At 37.5% G+C, this 23,849-nt stretch overlaps 2 protein-coding genes across 14 annotated transcripts in view; one reads left to right on the forward strand and one right to left on the reverse strand.

Annotated features, from left to right (window-relative positions):
• Positions 1-5,177, forward strand: part of SUPT20H (SPT20 homolog, SAGA complex component) — a 37,420-nt gene extending 32,243 nt beyond the window's left edge. For 8 of the 13 annotated variants that reach the window (XM_032213273.1, XM_032213279.1, XM_032213278.1 and 5 more), the window contains 4 exons: positions 874-932; positions 2,205-2,318; positions 4,010-4,115; positions 4,853-5,177. In XM_032213273.1, the coding sequence (XP_032069164.1) occupies positions 874-932; positions 2,205-2,318; positions 4,010-4,115; positions 4,853-4,935 (362 nt within the window). In that variant the 3' untranslated portion in view covers positions 4,936-5,177. Of the gene's footprint in view, positions 1-873; positions 933-2,204; positions 2,319-3,705; positions 3,977-4,009; positions 4,116-4,852 lie in introns of those variants that run through there. The other 5 variants (XM_032213280.1, XM_032213275.1, XM_032213282.1 and 2 more) reach the window with 2 other exon arrangements.
• On the reverse strand, positions 5,175-23,601 carry EXOSC8 (exosome component 8). Its single transcript, XM_032213284.1, has 12 exons — positions 23,474-23,601; positions 22,859-22,968; positions 20,104-20,140; positions 19,563-19,626; positions 18,439-18,512; positions 16,694-16,739; positions 16,500-16,605; positions 13,970-14,015; positions 8,063-8,159; positions 7,499-7,616; positions 5,604-5,710; positions 5,175-5,353 (listed from the first exon to the last, which is right to left on the reverse strand). The coding sequence occupies exons 2-12, from the start codon at positions 22,885-22,887 to the stop codon at positions 5,247-5,249; spliced, it is 831 nt and encodes a 276-aa protein (XP_032069175.1). The 5' UTR covers positions 22,888-22,968; positions 23,474-23,601; the 3' UTR covers positions 5,175-5,246.
• Between the last annotated feature and the right edge of the window lie 248 nt (positions 23,602-23,849).

Below are 23,849 nucleotides of genomic sequence, written 5' to 3' on the forward strand. Positions count from 1 at the left end.
GATGGTCATTTTGGACTTGATTTACAATTAACACCATCTTAATTATTGCCCTAGTGGTAATCCTTTAGAGTTTTAAGTTTTGTAAGCATATGCAACTGAATTTTCTAATCAGTGACACAGACCCAGACAAATTCTAGGATTCATTCTATAGCATGGTATAGTTTCTGGTAATTCTACTTTCTTCTCAATCATCTGTTGATATTTATATGGTGCCACTGATCTTCCAAATAACCTGCTGTTAATCAAGTTTTTGATTTAAAATTAAAATTATTTATGTAAGCATTTTAACTTGCTACAATGGTTTCATAATTTTAGCATTTTATGGAATGTTTTATCTGCTATTATGCTTTCAGTTTGTGGTCTATTTTTAATCAGTTATTATATGAGCATTATATTTAGGATTTGTAAGCATTTTTGTGAAATAATATAAATATAATAAGCTAATTCTGTTCTGTTTCATGTATATGCCTTCTACCCTGACATGGCAGTAGAAAAAAACTACAGTACTCTGAAAGCTTGAATCATTGCTAGGATTTAAATATTAAGGTTTTTTAGTTCAGTTTACTGAAACAAGATACATTGTACAGTTTCAGTGCAAAGTAACTATACTTAAATTTTAAAGCTCATATAACTTTTTATGAGTTTTAAATACTAAAATATTCCAAATTTTAAAGCTGAGCTTTGAAGTTGGAATATTTTAGTATTTAAAACATCTTTCTCATTAGAGGAGGTATTTTGGAAAAAATAGTTACTTCTGTTGAAATAGCCAAAATAGCTTTTGTCAATATTAATGGTTAGCTATACTGTTCATTTCCACTTTAGATTAAAAGGAAGGAAAAAAACAAAACATTTTCTTATCTAAATTAATCTCAGCAGGTGTCCCTTTTGGTTTAAAAAATGCTCCAGGCCTTCGCCCATTGAATCTTCTACAGGTATGATAATACACTTGGGCTTGTTTTTCTGTATGATTTCTCAAGATATTGAGTTGGAAAATTACCAGTAGATGTAAATACAAACACCCTTATGTCCATTGACTAATTAGTAAAACATATCCTGTCAAAAATACAGAAGGATATATTTCTCTTGATATGAGGTTGGAAAAAATGTGGGGAAAAAATTTCATCGCAAAACATTGAGACAAGGAAATTGTGAATCTGCAAAGCCAATTCTCTATTTCAAATCTGCAAAAATGTGGAGATTTTGCAACTGGGGTTAGGGGACCATCCCCCTGCCTAACTATCTCACTGCCCTTGTTATTTTAATTAATTAGTTCAAATTTATTGACTGCCCAATGCCAATGACTTCAATGTTGGGATTCTCATTGAATTATCCATGCTTTTCTTATATCCTTGCTTTCTGTATGGGCTTACCCTTGAAATATATCCAGAAGCAAGCTTAAATATATAGCTGCTGATTTGTATACAATGTTGGCAATGCTTTTAATATTTATAATGGCTTTGGAGTTTCATTATTAGATGGACTGTCTAAATGAAAATTTTCTTACTTTCTGAGATACAACTTTGGACACAGAGAGAATGCTATTTCCTGTGTTGCTCTCACATATGCTTCCTTCAAAACCACACTCAGACTTAACTCTGCTTTCAAAAAATACTGAAATACATTCCTCTTTTGATGTGTATTTTCAGGTTGAGTTAAATAATTGCTTTTAACTGTTTTTATAGAATTGTATTTGTTACTTTTAGTGCCCTGTATGCAAAAAGATGGACCATAAACAAAGTACTGCTATTTCACAAAGAAAAGTTGATGAGCTAGTTCTATGGGACATCCAACAAACTAGATTAAAAGCTCTGCTCAGCACTTGTGCATTTGCACCTCTTACTCCTGCTTCCAGCTGTAACAGAGATTTCAGGCTTTGATCTAGTTGGAAGTAACCACATATGTTTTACCTAATGGAGAATAGAATTAGTTGATGTAGGCAGTATGGATTCTGTGCACATGTACATCTATTTTTGCATAAAATGATACTTGCTGTGGAAAACTACTTTGGTTACTTTGATTTAGGCTTCCTTTTTGCTGTGATTTTACTTTGTGTAAAAAAAATTAGTCCCAATTTTCTTGAAATGGAAAGGGACTAAGGACACTGGGTAGTCACAGTTATGAATTCTAAATTCTATATATTTGTGTGCATCACAAGTAACACATGCAACCCTCCCAACACCTAATTTCTGTCTAAACTTTAACAGCTTGCAGGTGGCTCACTGATATTCAATCCTCTCCAGCAGCAGCAGCAGCAACAACTCTCCCAGTTTTCATCTCAGCTGCCTACAACTTCTAGTCCTCAGCTACAGGGAGATCAGGTAAGCATACCCATTAAGAATAAAATAATAAACAATAATACATGCTGTCTCATGTTTGCATGTACCATGTTTCCCCTAAAATAAGACCCACCCCAAAAAGAAGCCTATCGTGTTTTTGAATGGGTCAAAAGAAAATAAGACATGGTCTTATTTTCTAGGAAACACAATAGATATCAACATGACTCCTTTACCGTATTTTTGGAGTATAAGATGCACCTGAGTATAAGATGCACCAAGGTTTTGAAGAGGCAAATTAAAAAAGTTTTTGCACTCTGCAAACTTCCCCAAAACAGCCCATTTTTTGTGAAAACAGACCCGTTGTTTTTTTTTAAAGGTCATAAATACCCCTTAGGACACTTGTAGAGTGTTCTGTGGGGGCAAAAATAAGCAAAAACCTGCCAATTTTTTGCAAAAATGGGCCCATTTTTTGCCAAAAAGGCATTAGGAAGCTGTGGGCTGGGGGGGAAATTGAGCAAAAAACAGCCCATTTGTTGCTCATTTCTGCCCTCCCCAGCTCCCAGGAGCTCTCTGAAAGCCACCTACAAGCTATGTACGGCCATTTTGGTGAAGGACAGGGTTTCAGGAGGCAAAAAAATGATGTATGCAGTGTATAAGATGCATCCTGATTTTCAGCCTCTTTTTTTTTTTAGGGAAAAAGGTGCATCTTATACTCTGAAAAATATGGTAATTTAAATTTATGATATCACTGGGGAGTTAATCTCTACAATACAGTGGAGCTGTCTTCAAAGAAAAGCTATTGTGTATGTGTGAAAGTTTCTATAATGGCTGGAATCCTGATAATGCAATTTCAATTCACATGGAATGTTGGTTGCCACAGGGAGCATTCCCATACTTGCAGTTATATAGTATCCTTAGACAGCCAGATGTTTTCTGACATACCAATATCACAACATTCCATAGAAGGGCTGTTTAACATTGTTCATATATTCAGTAGCACATGCAGTAGCATTTAATAACAGCATTTATGCTTACGTAACACCACATAGTACTTCACAGCACTCTCTGGGTAATTTACAATATAGAAGCATTATTTGCATATTACTCCGACAATCTTGCTCCTTATTTTACTGACCTCAGAAGGATGGAAGGCTGAATCAACCCTTGAGCCTCGTCAGGATTACTCTACCCAATGATCCTGGATATTTCCACTCCAACTTCACCCTCCATTTTCTGGGCAAGTTGGTGCAAACAATGGTTTTGCTCCAGCTCTAGATTATCCTGGAGGAAATGAATTATCTGGATCTGTTTCAGTTCAGCTTTAGGCATATATTGGAGGGGAGTTATTTCTGACTAAGTGTTAGCTTTAGTACCTTCTAGAACTATATTCTGCATTGTTGCAGCTTCATTAGTTCTCATTAATTCACAGGTGACAAACTGAACTACAGTTAAGTAAAGAATTTCTGTTTGAGGTATGTTTATAAACTAAGAATTCATGATGTATATACTTAAGTATGGTTTCCATCAGAGTTAATAAAATAAAGTTTCTGCTATAAAGTAAAATCACTAAGAAGAATTACTGAAGCTGTCTCATTTACAAAATTTTGTTTTCAGTGAAATTCACTATTTATGTATCAAACTAAGAAATGCTTTGAAATGTATTTCTTCCTAAAGGAAAATAAATAAACTGTACAGATCATAAATACGTTTTGATACATCAACTTTTTTGCTAGGGTTCTGAGGAAGCATCCCCAAACCAGGATCAATCTTTATCTGTTCAGCAAACTGCTGTTGTTAACTTGACTGGAGTAGGGAACTTTATCCAACCTCAAGCAGCAGGTACGTGTGTTGAAGAACCAGCTTTATGGAGTGTTCCCGTGCAAAAATGAGGAGACAGATAAACCTCCAAGTGGCTTCAACAACTCTCTAAAAGGATGTAAATGACCAGCTGTCTACAAGGAGTATAAATCCTTCCATTCCCCACCATCCAGTCAAACCTGAAGAAGCTTCTTGGATGAGAAGCAAAACTCCTTCAAAGAAAATCAAGGAAATCTAGTTGCACTCTAGTTGAAAAAGCACCTTTGGGACAACCATGACCTAGATGAATGAAAATCTCCATAGACAGAAATCCAATTAGTTTACATTTTGTGTAGGTATAGTTTGGATCCTCTAGGGGCATTAAATACATTATGTGGCCATAGTTTGCCACATAGTCTCTGTTTCCATTACTATGTTATTCTTCTTATAAAAAGAAATCAAACACAGATGAGCTAGGTGCTTAAACAGTAGGATTACTGTAACAGAGACAAAATAGTCTGGTTGAATTCCATATATTCCTATGGCTAGTGCACTAGATATGGCATTTAAGAGTATTTTAATATACCTTGATATCCATAACATTTAAAATCTAAGTAAATTATTTCAGTTAATCATTAACTGAATGATTAAATCCTGTATTATAGTTTTTAATCTTGTATTAGTTTTTAATATTGCATTATTTATTTCATTCTTTTAAAGATAAAAATGAAAATTTAAAAAATAAAACATTTTTCTTTTTTTCTTGGCAACAACTACAGTTCTTTCTCCATCAAATGGTTATGGCGGTAGCAGCATAAGCAGCTCTACTACTACATCATCTAGGTACCCAGTCAAAAAGTAAAAAGGGGAAAAAAACTTCACTGGTATCAAAATCCTGAAACTTGCATTTGAGAGAGATGTATGTATTCAATAATAATATTTTTAAAAAATGTTTTTTAAAAAAAGAAACTGAATTTGTAGCTATACTGAGGCATAGCAATCGACTGAAATTTGTAAGAAAAGCTATACTGTTTTAAAATGAAATTATTCATCTGGAAATGTTACACAAATTTCAAGATTAAATGATATTGTGAAATAATGGAACTTCATAAATGTAGTATGTTTATTAAGGTAATGGTTTCATGAACAAATAGTAAATACACCTCTTACTAATTATACATTTTTTATTATTTTATCCATTAGTTTCTGTACTTCTTTATGTCGTGCTTTTGCCCGACTGATACAGTCTTGAAGCTTTGCTTCTGATATTGTGCTTCCACCTTAAAAAGAAACAGAAAACAAGGATACAATGTATTTAATACTGTCTGAGCTTTTGAATTGCCCATTAAATTACATCCATATGCTTGTAATTAACCAAATGTTTTTACTAGAATTAACTTCAACAGGACATTCTCATCATTGAAAAATTCTTTTTGTGACCCTGTAATCCCTTAATTAGGTGTAGAGACAAAATTAAAACTAAATTAGAACATTGGAAAATATGAATTCTTAATAATTTAGTATTAATACCTGGTTTATGAACAGAACACAGTTTGTTGTCTTCGATAGTCACAATAGTTAAAGTCCCAGATGCCAAGTCTTCTTCTTCTGCAGTTGGGTCAACTACCACTAGTGTGCTGTTGAAGATATATACACATGTGCCAAAATTTAACCTTTCTGCGATTTTTTTAATCCATAACAATTATATATATTTACTGTTCAATTAGACAATAGTGCATGTAAGAAGCAACATTAAAAAGCATCATCACGTTCCTTTGTTCAGTTATGTACTATTCAGACCACCTGGATTATTGCTAGCATAAGCATCAATGCTGAAGCCTTTTTCAATTTAATTCAAAGACTTCTAAAGAAATTTAGGCAATAAGGATTTCTTCAATCTGTGCCTGACTCTGAGTGAAAAATAACTAAATTGATCCTCTCAGAAAAACAGCTGGAAGTTTATCAGAGCAACTACTATCTTATCCATACTCACTATTCGACATAGACCCATTTTCATGTATATAAATTTTTTCTGTTCAGAGAGATTTCATTTTAAGTGCATGCATATAGTGTTTTTTATTTCTTCCTCTCCATTTCCATCATTTATAAATGCTATAATGACATTCAGAGAACTTTCCTGAATTGAATACAAGATAAGAAGACCAGAAGACAAGCTCAGGATCCAAATGGATCTTGACAGACTTCAACAATGGGCTCTATCCAATAAAGTGAAATTTAATGTGGTGAAAACCAAGGTTTTACACTTAGGAAGGAGAAAACAAGGGATGAAAACTAATAAAGGACAGAAGCAACCTGGAATTAAGGAGAAACTTTCCAACAATGAGAACAATTAACCAGTGGAACAACTTGCTTTCAAAATTTGTGGGTACTTCATCACTGAAAGTCTTTTAAGAAGAGATTGGGCAGCCATTTGTTTAGAATGGTATAGGGCAGTGATGGTGAACCTTTTTTGGTTCCCGTGCCAAAAGCGGGGGGAGCGCAGGGGGTCATGCTCGGGCATGCCATACACAATACTTTGCGTGCGACCCTCCCCCCATGCACGTATGCACACCCGACCAGCAACCCGTCCCACTTTTGGCGTGATTTTTTGCCCTCCCCAGGCTTCAGAGGCTTTCTAGGAGCCTAGGAAGGGTGAAAACAGCCCCTCCCCCCCAATGCCCTCCGGAGGCCTCAGGAGCTTCCATGAAGGCTCCCGAGGGCGAAATACACACCTACAGACAAACCGGAAGTGGACTTCCGGTTTGCTCATAGGGTTGTTTTTTGCTCTCCGGAGCCTTCAGTGAAGCCTCCTGAAGGCTCTGGAGGGCAAAAAACGGACCTACGGACAAACCAGAAGTTCGGGAATTGTAACTTCCGGTTTGTCAGTTGGTCCGTTTTTCGCCCTCGGGAGCCTTCAGAGGCCTTCAGGCGGCCACACTAGGCATACAGCTGATGCTAGGGCTTTCCTTTCAATATGTATTCCTTATTTAGTGTCTGCTTAGTCTCTTGTAATCCCTTCCTCTCCAAAGAATGTAAATACAAAGATTAATCCCCTTCTTGCTAATTATCCTAGCACCAGGGTGCATGCTCCAAAGAGCAGGGGAGGGGGGGGGAAGAAAAGCTAAAACAACATTGCAAGCAGTAGTGTTTGCATGATTTTTCACTTGGCGACCGCATCACTTGATGACTGGATTGCTGGTCCCAATTGTAGTTGCTAAATGTGGAATACCCAGATAGCAGAAACAATTTTCATGGATTTTTAAGTGAATCTCCCTCCCTCTGCTCACACCATGTTCTTTTGGAGTACTAGAGGGCTCCCAAAGGAAGAAGCAGCCAAGTATTTTTTGCTAGTACAGCTGCTCAAATCTGGGGTTATCTGGTAACATGGTATTGTTTATTATAATCTACACATATACTCCACTTACTCAAACAACACAAATGATGTTGCCACTGGGTGCTTTTTAATAGTCAAAGGATTCTTCTCTTTCAAATTAACTTCCACCAAACCAGTTTCTGTATTTATTGCAACAACAGGCAAAAGCACTGAAATAACAAAGAATAGATATGAAAAAAGCAAGGCTGGAAAATTGTTTGATACAGCATATTTTTATAAAGAAAAATAGAGGCATCCTCAAATAAACACAATATAGTGATAGAAATGTAATAAGTAGCTTTTGATTTAAAAATATTCAGAACAAGGAAATCCTTCTGTGAATTGTGTCCTTTCTAACAACAACATTTAGAGTATTTGGCCATTTGGGCAAATTGTTCAAAAAATTTGATAAGGGAAATAGCAATGACTGTAGGATATCTTTTTATCCCAGACCGATTCGTACCTCATCTAACTTCTGTACTACATTTGTCAAAGCCTGGTTGCCATTACAATTGCTGTTTTCCTTCAATCCAATTTAGTGCTAAATCTGCACTGTATTTAAAGTTTTTTTTTTTTAAGTTTAAAGTAAATCTTAAAGTATATGAACATAACTTACCATTTTTCAGAGCTGCTAAGAAAGCACACATGCAAGCGTCGAGAATATTTCCATCATAGTCCAAGCATATAATGTCACAATATAGAACCCATACAATCTAAAGAAATAAGACCTGCTGATGTAAATACTGGAAAAGCTTTCACATGCATAAAAAATTACTTTGAAATATTTGTCTAAGTCAGCATGTTATTTCATATCACATTGTTTGAAATCTGTTATCAGTAATACAGAAATGATTCACTCATTCTAGCCGAATGACAGAAAGCGAAAAAGGGGGTCAATTTAATAATGGCCAATTTATACATGTACGTACTGGAGCATAACCACTAGAACAGCTCAATATTACCAAATCATACAGGAAGGAACGAAGGAAGTTTTAAAAATATTGTTGTTCATTAAGACTTCAACAACTATCGTCCAATTAAAACTAAACAGTCATTTTTGGTGTGCCCAAAAATGACTGTTCGGGCCAATTTGGGCACAGAATATCCTGGCACATGTTGAACAAATGTGTAATTTGCAATTGTTGCACCGATAGTTCTAGAGTTGTGTATTTTATAGATATGTTGTGCTTCCATTGTGTGCCTTACTTTACATGCTGAACAACCTCCTATGAATATAGCAATTTTGTTTTTGGATTATTTCCTCTGCCCTCCATGTGTTTTCTAGCAGAGTTTCCCAAAAACTGCTTGGATATGCTTTCATCTAGCTTAAGGATAACATAATCTGTCATCAAGTCTGGGCTCGGTTTGAACTTGCATTCCAGCAGTATATAGATCAATAGCAGATTTGCTCTAGAGCAGGGGTGTCAAACTCGATTTCATTGAGGGCCACATCAGGGTTATGTTTGACCGCGGGGTGTTTGTGTGGCCAGGGGGAGTGGCCAGCTTGATGTTACTAGTGATGGGGGCGCCTTTAGTGGCCCGAGCGCTCTGTCAGCAAAAATGGGCTCCCAATCTCCATTTTCAGCTGCAACAGCCTCCTACAACCTGCTGCCAGTGAAAATGGAGCGGGCCTCCCGAGTGCAGAGGCACTGCAAGCCAGTCCTTCGCTGTTTCTAGGGCAGCCCCACAGGCCAGTTCTAAGCGCTCTGTGGGCCAGATCCGGCCCGTCGGCCTTGTGTTTGACACCCCTGCTCTAGAGAGAACTCAGTATTTGGTATTTCATATAGCCATCTGATGCCTAATATTCTGCAAAGACTAGACATGTAAAAATGGTTAAGCTATTTTGCTTGCCTTTCATACACAGTCCACATTTCACAGGCATACCAAAGAGCAATGAGCACAACAGCTCTGTAGACATTCAATTTTAATTCCTTGATGTTCCCATACAATGGAACACAATCTACAAAAGCAAAACTTACCTTTGTTATTTTGCAGTTGATTTCTAAATGGTCACTATGTGAGAGTGGATACTGTCAAGGTAATTGAAATGGGGTAGTTCCTTTCTTTGTGATTGGGCTCTGTGTATGGTACATGACATGATTTTTTTTTTTTTGCTAAACGAGAAAGATAAGTGAGTTTTGTCCTATTTTACAATCTTTCTTGCCACAGTTATTAAGTGAATCACTGCAGTTACGCTAATAACATGGTTGGAAAGTGAACCTGGCTTCCCCACTGACTTTGCTTGTCATAGGGTAGAATTTTGATCACATAACCATGGGGATGCTGCAACAGTTGTAAGTGAACAATTGTCATAAGTCACTTTTTTCAGTGCTGTTGTAATTTTGAATGGACACTAAATGAATGTCAAATGCAGGGGAAATCAGGCAATTCAAATTAGTATAAAGATTTATTGCAAGCTTAAGCTCTCTACAAGAATCTCACCAACTAGCAGTCAAGGGAAATAAGCAAGCGATTCAAGGTGGGCTTTGTGACTTAAGACACATTTTACCCCTCTCTTGGGCTCAGCCTGGTCATTTCCTACAATGAATGGTTGTAAGTCGAAGACTATCTGTATTAGATTTGTGTGCCACCCATCCTGTCTAGAAACAACTCTGGGCAGCTTACAAACATTAAAAACAGGTAAACATTAAAATAATTTAAAAATTAGATAGTGTTTAAAGTCACCTCAGATTGTCTTCCCATCCATTCTGTAATTAAGGCTGATTTCAGCATCATTCAACATTACAATTAACAGGCTGAACCGTGTGGTTACAAGTACACAGACCCGTTTAAAAACAATTGGTGACTGGGAATGTCTTGAGATTCTACACCTCTACCCTTGATGGATCTGACCTATCATCTGAATGAATTTGGCAGGGCATCTGAGCTTTGACATGATCCTCTACAAGCCTTGATGTTTCATAGTATCGAAGGCTTATGTAAGGTCAACAAAGGGTTGTATAGAGTTCACAATTCTGCTTTTGACATTTCTCCTGAAGTTAGTGTGTCAATAGACTCATGATCTGTGGAAGTCATACCGTAACTCTTGCAGCAAGCCCAGCTCCAGATTAGCCACCAGAAGATTTAGCAGAACTCTTGCAAGGACTTTTCCTGCAATACAGAGCAGCAAAATTCTTCCGTAGTTGTTGCATATTTGCTAATTGCCCCTTTTTGTGGATGTATATAACGGATGCATCATTCCTGAGAAATGGATCCTTACTTCCATAAAGACTGGAACAACTCAGTGATTTTTTCTAAAAGTACAGGATCACCAACTTTGTATATCACTGCAGGTATGGTGTCTGCCCGAGCCTTTGTCATGCTGCTTGCTGAGTAGAGAGCCCTAGCATCTTCAGTCACAGTTTCTGTGACTTCAACTACTATTAGTATGTCACTGGGGAATCTTGTCCATTGCCACATCATTAATAGATGGGTCAAGTTGAGGATGCCTTCAAAACGTTCAGCATGGAGATGCTCCTAGTGAGCAAATGGAGATTCTGTGTTTTGCATAGGACATAGTCCCAAAGGTGCTTTTTCAAGAGGCAACTGGATTTCCTGGTTTTTCTCTTAAGAAGTTTCGCTTCTCATCCAAGATGCTTCTTCAGCTCTGAGGACATAGTGGCTGAAAGGCAGCTGAATGTGAGATCCAGACTGCCGGTAATTCTAAAAAGACAGAACTTAAGATTGCTCTCATGTATTCTAAATAGCTGGGGATTTTTTTCACGAATTGACAGCAGAAACAGGATTTTGCAGCTGCCCGCAATCAGCTCGGAATTGCAGAGTCTATCATGTTCTAAGCCATTAATGTAGCCTTTTTTAAGGACTCAAAATTCAACCTAGTCTTAATTTTTTGATCATCTTGAAATTTAATTTTCTTTTTATTACCCCTTCAAGACTGAAAAGCCTTTAGAACTTGCAAGCTTTGCAGGGTAAAAAGAACTCTGAGAAGACAGATAGAAGAAAGTATATGTTAGAACTTGATGTATGGAATTTAAAGATTGCTGGGAGAAAGAAGAAAATACTTTGCTTTGTAAATATTTAATTGGTTTTAATGGGCATATCTATTTTAGTACTTCTGACATATAAATAAGGGATTATTATTTCTGGTAATGTTTAATTGTAACTTTTGCAAGGTTTAATTGTTAATTGAAATTAGATTTTGATTATTATAGAGAAGAATTCACGATTAGGTTTAAATAGAAGTGGGGATATATATTCATACTGTTAGATGTTTGTTTACCTTGTTACTTTTCCTTGTATTTCTTCTGCTTTGGCATTCAATCAGGCATTGTGCATTTTACACAGCTTATTTTGGACTATCCTATGTGCACGGTTAAAGCCATTTTCTTGGTAACAGTTCTGGTGGACATTATGAAGGTGATGTTTTTTAACAACCCTCTTATCTCCTCATCATTTTCCTTAAATTATCATTTTCCTGCTTGGTGAGTAGAGAATCCTAGAATTTTCAGTGCAGATAAATGAATAGGACTCCTGAAAACATTTCCAGTTGTCCTCAGGACTGCCAGCAAGATGTACGATAGCAAGCTTAGTCTCTAATCCAATGCTGAAACCTTGCTGGGGTTCTTCAGCCTGGCTACATTAATTCTTTTCATGGCCTTCTGGTCCTCTCTTGGGTCTGATATGGAGCATCATTTTGGAGATAATGAGCCTGAGATTTAGCCAATAGTCAGCAACACACATGGGTTTGGTCACTCTGATATCCTGTCTTTTTTTCTGACGATGTCAGTTAAAATGCCAATGCTTAGAGTAGGAGTGCACCTAGGAGGTCCGGTTACAGGTAGTCAGACAGAAAATTATATTGCTGTTGAGGAGGTCATGTGCTGCAATGGACTTCAGTAAGAGTAGAACATTAATGTTAAAGTTGCCTACTCTATATCTCCCAATGACTCTGTGCCAGGCTGCAGAATCACATCCTATTCTTGTGTTAAAGTTGCCGAGCAATATCAGCTTGTTGATTCTGCTCACTGCTGATCGCAGGATATCTAATTCTTCATAGTATCCATCTTTCATCTCATCGGAATTGGTCATTGTGGGGGCATAGGCACTGATCAGGGTGACTTGACTTTTATTCTGTAGCAGAAGTTGCGGTGTCATGAGCCAGTTGTTTACACCCTTGGAGAGAATAATAAGTTTCCAATCAAGATATCTCTTTAAGGTAAGTCCAATTCCAGCATTGCAACTATAATCACAGTCACAACTGCCCCAGAAAAAAACTGTATCTACCATCAATTTCAGTCAGTTGATCTTTATTGGCAAAACAAATCTCACTCAGGCCTCCAATCTCAATGTTATATCTTTCTTTGGCAATTAAAGCTGTTCTTCTCTCTGGTGTGTCTGCCATCAAGTTGTTCAGAAGTGTGTACATGCTCCAAGTACCAATGATAAGCAGCATCACTTGCATTTTGTGTGTGTTTGACTGCCAAAGTGGGATCCTGCAGCCCTGGTAAACTGGCTAGGATGTAGTGAATGTTTTAGGGTACCTTCTCTAGCCCCTTCCTCATACTGCAGAGATGAGGAATACATTCCTAGAGAGGGCTGCTCAGTCCCCTGCAGAGATGCTGTGTTCAAAAACTGGCCATTAAACGAGTCGCCTGTGTGCAGATCTATGATCACAGCTCCTAGTGTATCCACATCTACTGCTCTGTCATTCACCCATTGTCACCCATGTACTTTATAAAGAGTGATGACAATAATGGTGTTCAGACTAGCACATAATATGGATTAAAATGAGGGAGAGGCATGCAGTGTCTGCTTCATTCTCTCTTTCCAATTCCCATCTATGTCCAGTGGCAAAATACAGTCAAAACAACTGGAAATGGGACTAGACGTAGTGGGTGACCAGAATATATTCTGTGCCTTGTCCTGTTCTTCATGTTCCATAATACTTTCAGAGACCATGAGAATTAGTCCTTCCAGTGTTCTCATCAGCTCAATCTGGAATTTGTCTTCACATGCTGGAATAGGCAGCTGTCTGTCTCACCAAGGGCTTAAGACACATTAGCTCCCATCATCAGGTTTAGCCAGTTTATCAAAGCTGTTGCCAGTGTTCAAAACAGGAAATTAGCCAAAGAAGCGATTGGCCTAATGGACCAAGATGGATGCTCAAGAAGTAAGAAAACAAATTGTTGCCCTCAATGCAGGAAAGATACTGACTACATCAGGAAGCAAAGCAGAGCAGCAGCAGTGAAATAATGAGAAGTTACTCTAGGATATTTTAAGAAGCTACACAATGCCAAACCACCGCAATGCCCTTATCCAGCTATTGCACATTTACATCTGTATTAATGTGTATGATTCTATTTACCACATTTGAAATGTGCTCAACAAAACATATTCAGTGCAAGCAAAGTGTTAACTGCAGTCCAGCTTCAACCTTGTTTAGAAGCAAAGGTTGCTTCATAGCATGCAGGATAAAATAAAATCATATTTCATATCTCGTTGGAATTTTTAGTTTAGGAGCATCTCAGCTTCTTACAATTCTTAAAATAAAATGTTTACTCACCTTTCCATCTAAAATGCATAGATCTTCTTTCATTATCATCTGTGAACTGAAATAATGGCATAATGAAGAGGACATTCCATTTATCCCCAATTCTGCTTCTTTCTTTCTTTCTTTCTTTCTTTCTTTCTTTCTTTCTTTCTTTCTTTCTTTCTTTCTTTCTTATTTATTTATTTATTTATTTATTTATTTATTTATTTATTTATTTATTTATTTATTGAATTTATACTGCTGCCTCTTCACCCATGGTGACTTAAGGTGGCTTACAGAATATAAAACCATATTTCAAACAATAAAAACTAACAAAAAGAATCAAATAAATATAGTGCAATATAGTGGAATATATATAGTGCAATATAACAAAATCACCCCCTGCAACAGCAGATCACACAAGCCATTTAATGGGCTCCATCCCACTCTGGGTTCCCCAGGCCCACTGGCAGAACCAGCATCTTCAGCACCTTCTCTAAGAGTATCAGAGAGGAGGCTTCCCTGAAGGCTCCAGAGGGCAAAAAATAACCCTACGAGCAAACTGGAAGTCTGTTCCTGAAATTCCGGTTTGCCCATAGGGCCGCTTTTTGCGCTCCAGAGGCTTCAAGGCACTAGCAAAAATATTACATCCTTTACTGAAAAGGCGATGAAACAATGGAGAATTAAGTTGACAGTAGGGAATGAGAACTAAGGAATGGTTAATATCAAGCGAGGAATTTTCCAGGGTGATTCACTTTCGCCTCTTCTCTTCATCATCGCCATGATCCCACTATCAGTAATCTTAAAAAAAAATGAAATTAGGCTACCAAACAGCCAAAGAAGCTGAAAAAAAAATCGCATTTATTATATATGGATGATTTGAAACTTTATGGAAAGTCAGAAATAGAAATCCAATCACTGACAAATACAGTCTGAGTATTCAGCACCGATATTTCAATGCAGTTTGGCATGGAAAAATGTGCCACTGTATCCATAAAAAGGAGCAAAATCACTACATGTGAGGGAATTGGAATGCCCAATGGCCAACTAATTAAATGCAACGAAATTGAAGCCTACAAATACTTAGGCATTCTGCAGTTGGATAACATCAAACATGGAGAAGTAAAAACTATTGTCAGGAGAGAGTACACCAACAGAGTTAGGAAAATTTTGAAATCTAAATTGAATGGTGGAAATACAATCAAGGCCATGAATACCTGGGCAATACCAGTTATAAGATACACAGCTGGTATAGTTAACTGGACACAAGCAGATTTGGACATTTTGGACCGAAAAACCAGGAAACTAATGACAATGCACTACAGTTTACATCCACATGGTGACACTGATAGACTATACCTGCCCCGAAAATCAGGTGGCAGAGGATCATTACAAGTGAAGCAATAGTTGAAGAAGAAAAACATGCACTGGCTGATTATTTAAAAGAAAGTCAAGAACAAAAATCTACTGAAGATCCAACAGACGGAACAAGAATACAGAAAAGATGTGATAAAATCAAGAATGGAGAGTTGGCAGAACAAAGCATTGCATGGCCTATTTCTGGGAAAAATAAAAGATAAAGTGGATAGTGAAAAACTTGGTTATGGTTAACAACGGGTATATTAAAGAAAGAAACAGAGTCACTAATCCTGGCTGCGCAAGAACAAGCTATCCGCACAAATGCCATTAAGGCCAAAATCGAAAAATCCTCTGATGATGCCAAATGCAGACTTTGCAAAGAAGTTGATGAAACTGTTGATCACATACTCAGCTGCTGTAAAAAAAATCGCGCAGACTGATTATAAATTGCGGCACAATTCAGTAGCACAAATGATCCACTGGAATTTGTGCAAAAATTATAATATTAAAACAACAACAAACTGGTGGGAACATAAGCCTGAAAAAGTCACCGAAAACCAGATGGTCAAGATCTTATGGGATTTTCATATACAAACGGACAAAATACTGGCGCTTAACACACCAGACATCACACTGGTTGAGAAAAATAAGGTTACAATCATAGACATCGCAATACTAGGTGATAGCAGGGTCGACAAGAAGGAACATGAAAAAATCGTGAAATACCAGGACTTAAAAATTGAAATTCAATGATTATGGCACAAACCAGCAGTGGCAATTCCAGTGGTAAGCGGCACACTGGGTGCTATTCCAAAAGCACTGGAATTACATTTAAAACAGTTAAAAATTGACAAAATCACCATCAGTCAAATGCAAAAAACTGCACTGCTTGGATCCACACGCATATTACGAAAATACGTTACGACGTCTTAGGCTCCTGGGTGGGCCCGACTAGTAATCAATGCCAAATCCGACGAAACAACTGGCTGTTGTGATACAATTCTGTTGTTGCGATAATAATAATATCTTGAAAACCAGTGTGCTGTCTCTCCGCTTTTTCAACCCATGTTCTCTACAGACTACATAGGGCAGCTTCCCCAGCTGCCCTATCAATCTTAGAGCTGTCCAGCTGTTTGCCTGTCTGTCTATTTATTATAGCTGCCCCACTCCAAAAGACTCTGATATTGAAGTCTAAATTTCTTACTTTTCAATGATATCAGCAATAAATTGACTAGCAGCCTGAGCCTCTTCACATGGAGGTCCAGGTCGAAATCTTGATGAACAAAGTGGAGGAAGATCTACATTGGGAACTATATAGAGAAATAGAGAAATAATCATAAATATTATCTGCATGATAGTAATGTCATATTTGAAGAAAAATGAATAAATAAAGCTTACTGATATATCCCTTGTTACTGGACTCAACAGTGGGTGCTGCAAATTCCTGTACATAATGTATAGTTGGGGAAGAGCAAAATATAAGAATTAGAAGTTGGTTTAGAAATAATATATATGCAACTTGTAAAGTCAACACACACATTTTGCCTGAATTTTGATGTGTTTTATTATTTATTAAAACAAAATATTAACTGAATACATTAGTTACACAACTCAGTTTCTAAGGCTGAATGTGGCAGGAAGTTGGTGGTATTGTCCAAGCCAAAACTAGTGAGGACAAAGTCTGAATTCCTACTAATTCTTTTGTGCATGCTCATTATTGATTTCTCTCAAATGCTTTCCTTTCTCATATACTACAAAGTAACTATTGGAACATAAATCTACATCACAATAAAACATAGCTGAAAAGTCAATTCTCGAAATAGAGATAGTATATCATCCAGCAACACTGCAAAGGGACGTGAGTAAACTGGTAAATCTACTACTTCATATATTCAGTATGAAGAATATTTCATATCATATTTAACAATATCAGAGTTTGGAATATCTCACTAAAAATTTCTACAGTTGCCATACTGGTTAGTGCATCCTTATTTTAGAAGAAAAGTTTCTTTCTTTCCATTATAATTTTTCCTTTATTTTCCATTTTATTTTCCTTTATTTTTCTCTGTATTACTTTTCCCATAGTATATTTTCCTTACTTGTTCTTGCAATAGGCAGAGGATTAAGCTCCAAAAGATTTTTTAAAGTACTTTAGAGATTAAGATTTCCTATTAGAGCTAAATAGCAATAGCAATAGTAGTTAGACTTATATACCGCTTCATAGAGCTTTCAGCCCTCTCTAAGCGGTTTACAGAGTCAGCATATTGCCCCCAACAACAATCCGGGTCCTCATTTTACCCACCTTGGAAGGATGGAAGGCTGAGTCAACCTTGAGCCGGTGAGATTTGAACAGCCGAACTGCAGAACTGCAGTCAGCTGAAGTAGCCTGCAGTGCTGCATTTAACCACTGCGCCACCTCAGCTCTTCACCTCAGCTAAAGAAAAGAATCTTTCCAAAAAGATACTCATAGTATAGGTAGTTCTCTCTTACCAACAGTAATTGGGATCTGAATTTCCAATGCAGTAAAAAAAAAGTGACCATCCTGCTTACAGATGGCAATCCCAGAAATTTATTTTGCTATCATTTAGTGAAAATTTCAAGTCATTAAGCAAGAGCCTCACATAACTGACTTGTGTCTTCCTGCCCACTTTCCAGAAGCAAAATCAATGGGGAAGCCAGCTGGAAGTTGCAAGTCCCAAATGGTTTGCAAGGATTACAAAGTGAGGTCGCAGGGTTACTGCAAGCAATGCATGTGGGCTGATGAGGGGCTGTTGAAGTACAAACATATTAAGGAGGACAAGATCCTGGTATCTCATAATCTGTACTGGGGCTCCTTGGGAGAAAAAGCTACTTGCAAACTTTTCTGCCGGCTTCTCCATTGACTTGTTAATGGGAAGCTGACAAGAAGGTAACAAATGGTGATTTATGTGACTGCAGGATGTTGCAAATGTTTAATTGTGAGATGGTTGCACCTGGATTATGATCATATGACTCTGGGGATGATGCGATGGTTAGAATTTTGAGGGCTGGTTATAAGCATCACTGATTTAGCACCTTTGCAATTTTGAATGGGGGCTGAACAAGTGATCATTAACAGAGGGCTACCTGTATTAGCTTTAAAATATATATATCCATGAACTTACTGCTTTTATGCCGCACATCACTGTAGTATTCCCTAACTTCAAAAGTGCAGAGCCATCTGCAGTTGTAATTGAACCTAAAGAAAGAAAAAAAAACTTCATAAAATCTACTTAAGAAAATATGTAAATGTTACATTGATGCATTCAAAATAAAAGCCAGTGGTTGAGGGTGGATTTGATTTAAATCAAGTCGGCTTAAATCACTAGTAAAAAGGCTTGATTTAAATCAACTCAATTTAAATCATAATTTTTAAAGAGCAACTGTCATCTCTGTCCCGCAGCGGCTCCTTCTCTGACCTGCTGTTGACTCACTGACAGTCTCATTCACTTTAATGGGTCAGCTGGCGATGCGGCAGTGACACACATGGTGAGGAACATCGCAGGCAGCAGGTGAGTGAATGCCCGCTAACAGGCGCTGCCATGTTGGATCTGAAACCGATCGTAATCACACAGAGCACTTCGGCCGAACTGACAAGCGGCCCAATCGGTTTACTTGCGCAAAGCCTTGCAGCCAGAGCTGCGGAATAGGCTTGATTTATCAATACGAGATTCCTTTGTCGTTGAATAAGCCCTAAAGGTAAGAGGATTGTCCTTACAGAGGCAGAGGCTGGGCCTGTGGGGCAATGCCCAGAGACCAGTGGCAGACAATCTCAGACCACCAATACAAACTGCAGTCTTCAGAACTGACAGAAGTTGAAAAGCAGTCAGCATGGGATGAAGAAAGGGGTGGATAACACAACCGTCCCAGAGTGGACTGAGTCGGAAAGCTGGGTGGGGCCACTCACAAGGCGGGTTATATAGGCAGATAATTAATTAATAATCAGACAGTCTATAATCAGAGCATGGACCGTGTTAACCCATTCATGGATACTATCTCCACCTTTATTGAGAAGAGCCAATTTCTATAGTTAAACCAGATGTTGTGATTAGTATGAATCATTTCAACCTATAACCATAGTGGTTAGTCCTGACCCTTTTCCATATTCTTGCTTAATCAGAATATGCGCTCTATGCTATTCTTCCCATTATTTCTCAAAACAAACTCAACTACATATTGAAGACTAATATCCTACAATTAATTTGGAATACTATGAGCAAGAATAGTTATTTAATAGTAACGCATTTACCTATGTTGATAGTTGTGGTCCTAAATTCACCAAGGTCCCTTCCATCAGGCCGACAATTTTCTTTCTATTAGGATCACCAAATCAAGCATAAATAATTAATCATAACATTAGAGTATATACTTTGAGTTTAAAAATATCAGGATTTGACAAGCAAATTGGTATGATAGGATTCATCTAAAAACAAAGGTATGATTATTTGGATTCAAATGCAAATATGTTCAGATTTAAATAGACCTGCTAAGAAAAAGTCAGTCTCTGATAACCAAAGTTGAACCTTCAATGCTAAAACTTTTGACAGGATTTTTTTTTTGTTTATTGAGGAAGTTCTGACAATATGAAAATAGCCATTAAAAGACTGTGGGGACTGGGAAAATCCTGAATACAGCTTGCTTTATTCTGGTCATATCAGATCCTGTTTTAATCAATCTGCTTATATGGAGCAAGTGATGAGAGCCTCCAGATACTCTATGTCTATCTTCATACGAGGAATAGGTTTCAAAAACACTTTTAATATATATAGATATATACAGTTTGTACTCACTAAGAATCTTCTGTAATATTCCAAAGGTTCTACAGTTCTAAAACAAATAGAAATTTACATAAAGCATTTTAGAAACAGACAAATCAAGTTGAACATTTTAGGATAAAAATAACATTCCCAAATGGATAGTAATTTTGAATTCCCAAAGCATCAGAAACTGTGGGACTGCCATCTGACTAGATTTGTGGGATTAATAGCAATTATTGCATCCAAAAGAAGCAAATAAGATTTTTGTGCCTATTAGGCTAACAATCTATTCTCTCAACTTTTGCCTACTGTGGCCATTAAAATCTAGTACAACTGGCTGGGTCAGAGAACAGTCAAAACCTCTTTATGTGAGCAAATTATACCATTACAGACAAATGGCTGTCCAGTCTCTACTGGAAAACTTCCAGTAAAGAAGCACCCACAATTTCTGAAGACAAGCCATTCCATTGATTAATTGTTCTCTGTTTGGAAATTTCACCTTAGTTCTCTCTTTAATAAGCTTCTACCTATTGCTTCTTGCTGCCCTCAGGCACTTCGGAGAATAGGTCAATCCCCTCTTCTCTGTGACAGACTCTCAAGTACTGGAAGACAACTGTCATGTCACCCCTAGTCATTCTTGTCATTAGGCTAGACATACTTAGTACTCTTAGCTATTCATCAGAGTTTAGCCTCCAGACCGCTTATTATCTTCATTGCTCTTCTCTGCATTTTTTCCAGGATCTCATCATCTTTTTTGAAATGTGGCAATCAAGTGTGGCCTCAATAGTGCAGTACAGAATGGCACTATCACTTCTCATGATCTTGATGCTATCCTTGCAACCCAATCATGCACTGGCTTGTTTGGCAGCTGCAGCACACTGCTGGCTCATACTTAAGTGGTTGTCCACTAGGACACCTAGATCCCTCTCAGAGTTATTCTATTGAGCCAGGTACTTCCTTTTTTACATCTCTGCTTTTTTTTTTTTTTGCCTAGCATAGGATTTTACTTTTCTTACCATGAAACTTCATATTGTTGGATAGGACCCAGTCTAGTCTGTCAAGATCCTCTTGAATCTTAAGTCTATCTTCTAAAGTGTTAGCTATTCACTCCAATTTGATTCTGTCTGAAAATTTTATAAGATCCACTTCTTTCCTGTCATCTAGATAATTTATCAATAAGCTGAGTACTGGACCTAAGACCGAACTCTGGGCACATGACTGCATGCTTCCTTCTATGTAGATGTAATTCCATTGAGAACTATCTGTTGGGTGTGGTTGGACAGCCAATTGCAAATCCATCTGATGGTGGTACTGTCTATCCCATATTGTCACTATCTTACAATTTGACAAATGGCTTACTGAAGTTTAAATAAACTGTCCACACATTTCCCTTATCCAGTAATTTAGTCACTTTGTCAAAAAAAGACATTAAGATCTGGCATGATCTGTTTTTGACAAACCCATGATGGCTTCTAGTAATTGTTTCTAGATGCTCACAAATGCACTGCTTGATTATCTTTTCCAAGATTTTCCCAGGTATTGATGTCAAGCTGATTGGTTCATAGTTTTGTGTAATCAGTTTTTCCCCTTTTTTTGTAGATTGGAACATCAGTTCTTTTCCAATCCTCTGGCAGTTCTCCCATGCTACAGGAGCCTTGAAAGTTTTGGTTTTGAGACCACATCTGTCAGCACCTTCAGAATCCTGGAATGTAATCCATCTGATGATTTGAATTCATTTAGAGTGGATAGGTGTTCTCTTATCATTCTGTTGCTCATTTTGACTTGCATTCCTATTCTGTCTATGTATCCTATTGTGCTGTTTTTGATCAGTTGGACTATTTTTCTTTTGCGTGAAGACAGATGCAAAGAATGAATTAATCAATCATGAGATATTACGGGAACAAATTGGTGGGTTGGTAATTAGGAATCACAGTATTGTGGTTACATTTCTGTCTGATAACTAATTCCACAAGGTGATAGTAGGCAATAAGGCAATGACTTTGATTCTCTGAACAGGCAGGGTACTACAGAGTTCTATTTTTTTCTTCCCCAGCTATTTGGTGTTTGAACTAGGAGAAATCATCCAAAGATTGGAAACACCGAATCATGAACTTTCTGACAATATTACATGATCACCAAATCAGAAAGATTTAAGTAACTAAAAATAAGGCCTCCTAAAGCCCCTGAACCTCTCTTGCTAGGGGAAATTCATCTAGCTTTCCAAGTTTTTTTCTTTTAGAAAAGTTAAACACCCAGACATCTCTGAAGTAAGAAGTATTTCAAGACCAAACAGTCTTTGAGATACTATTATATTGCTTTATTTTATATTTCTTTAATTTTTGTAATGTATTTTGATCCTGGAGGAAATATGAGCACTGAAATAACTTAAAAATGAAAACAAAAAAACTATTTTAATTGCCCCATAAAGAAGGGTTAGACTCGGTGGAACAGGAAAACACGCAAAGATTTTGGTGAAGGAGCAGGGGACATTCTTAAATAGCCCCCTCTCAAAAAGGACAATTAAATTAAGCCAATTTCTTATTCTTTTTCATTGGTACTCTTTCACTACTGCAGGAATGCATAAATCCTGCCAATCTGGATATGTCCTAAACTTGAATACAGCAGGTTGAAGGTGGGGAGAACTTCCAGAAACCAAAAATGCCTGATCGCGAGTGGCGAGAATACCAAAATGCAAGCGCTCGCGCCCAAGACCCTCCGGAACGAGGAACGGTTTGGGCACGAGGGGAAACACTCTGCGCTTCCCGATCGGCAGGAAACCAACATTTACCTGAACGCGTCCGTTACGGTCGCCGTCATCGTCACTTCACTGGCTTCTCCGTTTAGCAACTGATATAAACTAAAAACAGTCCAGCTGCGGAAGGCGCTACTAAATCGAGTCTGCGATGTAAATTAGAATTAGGAAAAGGAGAGATTGGCACATTGTCGGCAGTTTCGGCAAAAACGAAAGTGAGCGGTCTCCCAGATGGTAATGGTAACTAGGTTTAAAAAAAAATACTTCACCTAATTTTCTGAATTCGATATTGCGAGAATCTTACAGTTTCCCTTATACATATAAGTAAAGAAATACATCAATTCTGCATAGTTTGATTAATTTGATTACTTGGATGGAGGATGATCTCTTGGATGAAAAGCTACGCTGATTTTTTAAAAAAAAATAGGAGGTTGCAAACCACTTCCGTGATTGTTGCTAAGATTATTATATAGAGGCGCCTTAATGTCAAATCACGAATCGATTCGAAGGAAACTTGGTTTGTCTATAGGAAGATCGGCCGCATAAACCTGTCTTCTTTCACACAGCACTTTTCTAGTTTAAATAGTTTAAAAATGCTCATATAAAACCGCTGCTTATTGACGTTATTGGCATTTTAAAGACCAGACTTACGGTAGACTGAAATACAAAACAGCTTCTTCAATACAAAACTGTTCAAAGATTGCTGCCAAAGATCTTCATTGCCGAATCAGTGCTCACTCAAGCTAATTTCAATGCATAGAACAGAATAACAGACTTGGGGGGGGGGGGAACCTTGGGAGTCTTCTAGTCCCTGCTCAAGCAGGAGACCTGTGTGGCTGTCCGGTCTCTTCTTAAAAGCCTCCCGTGACGGAGGATCCATAACTTCTGTAGGCAACATATTTTAGGTAACCCCCGTGTGTTTTTCACACGACGTGAATGTGTTTACCTCCGTGAATATAAAAAAGCATTTTTTTAGTTTTGTCTTCCTAAATGTCTAATCATCTGAACCAATAGGCTGCTCTACACA

This window comes from Thamnophis elegans, chromosome 3 (assembly GCF_009769535.1).
Source record: "Thamnophis elegans isolate rThaEle1 chromosome 3, rThaEle1.pri, whole genome shotgun sequence".
Taxonomy (NCBI): domain Eukaryota; kingdom Metazoa; phylum Chordata; class Lepidosauria; order Squamata; family Colubridae; genus Thamnophis; species Thamnophis elegans.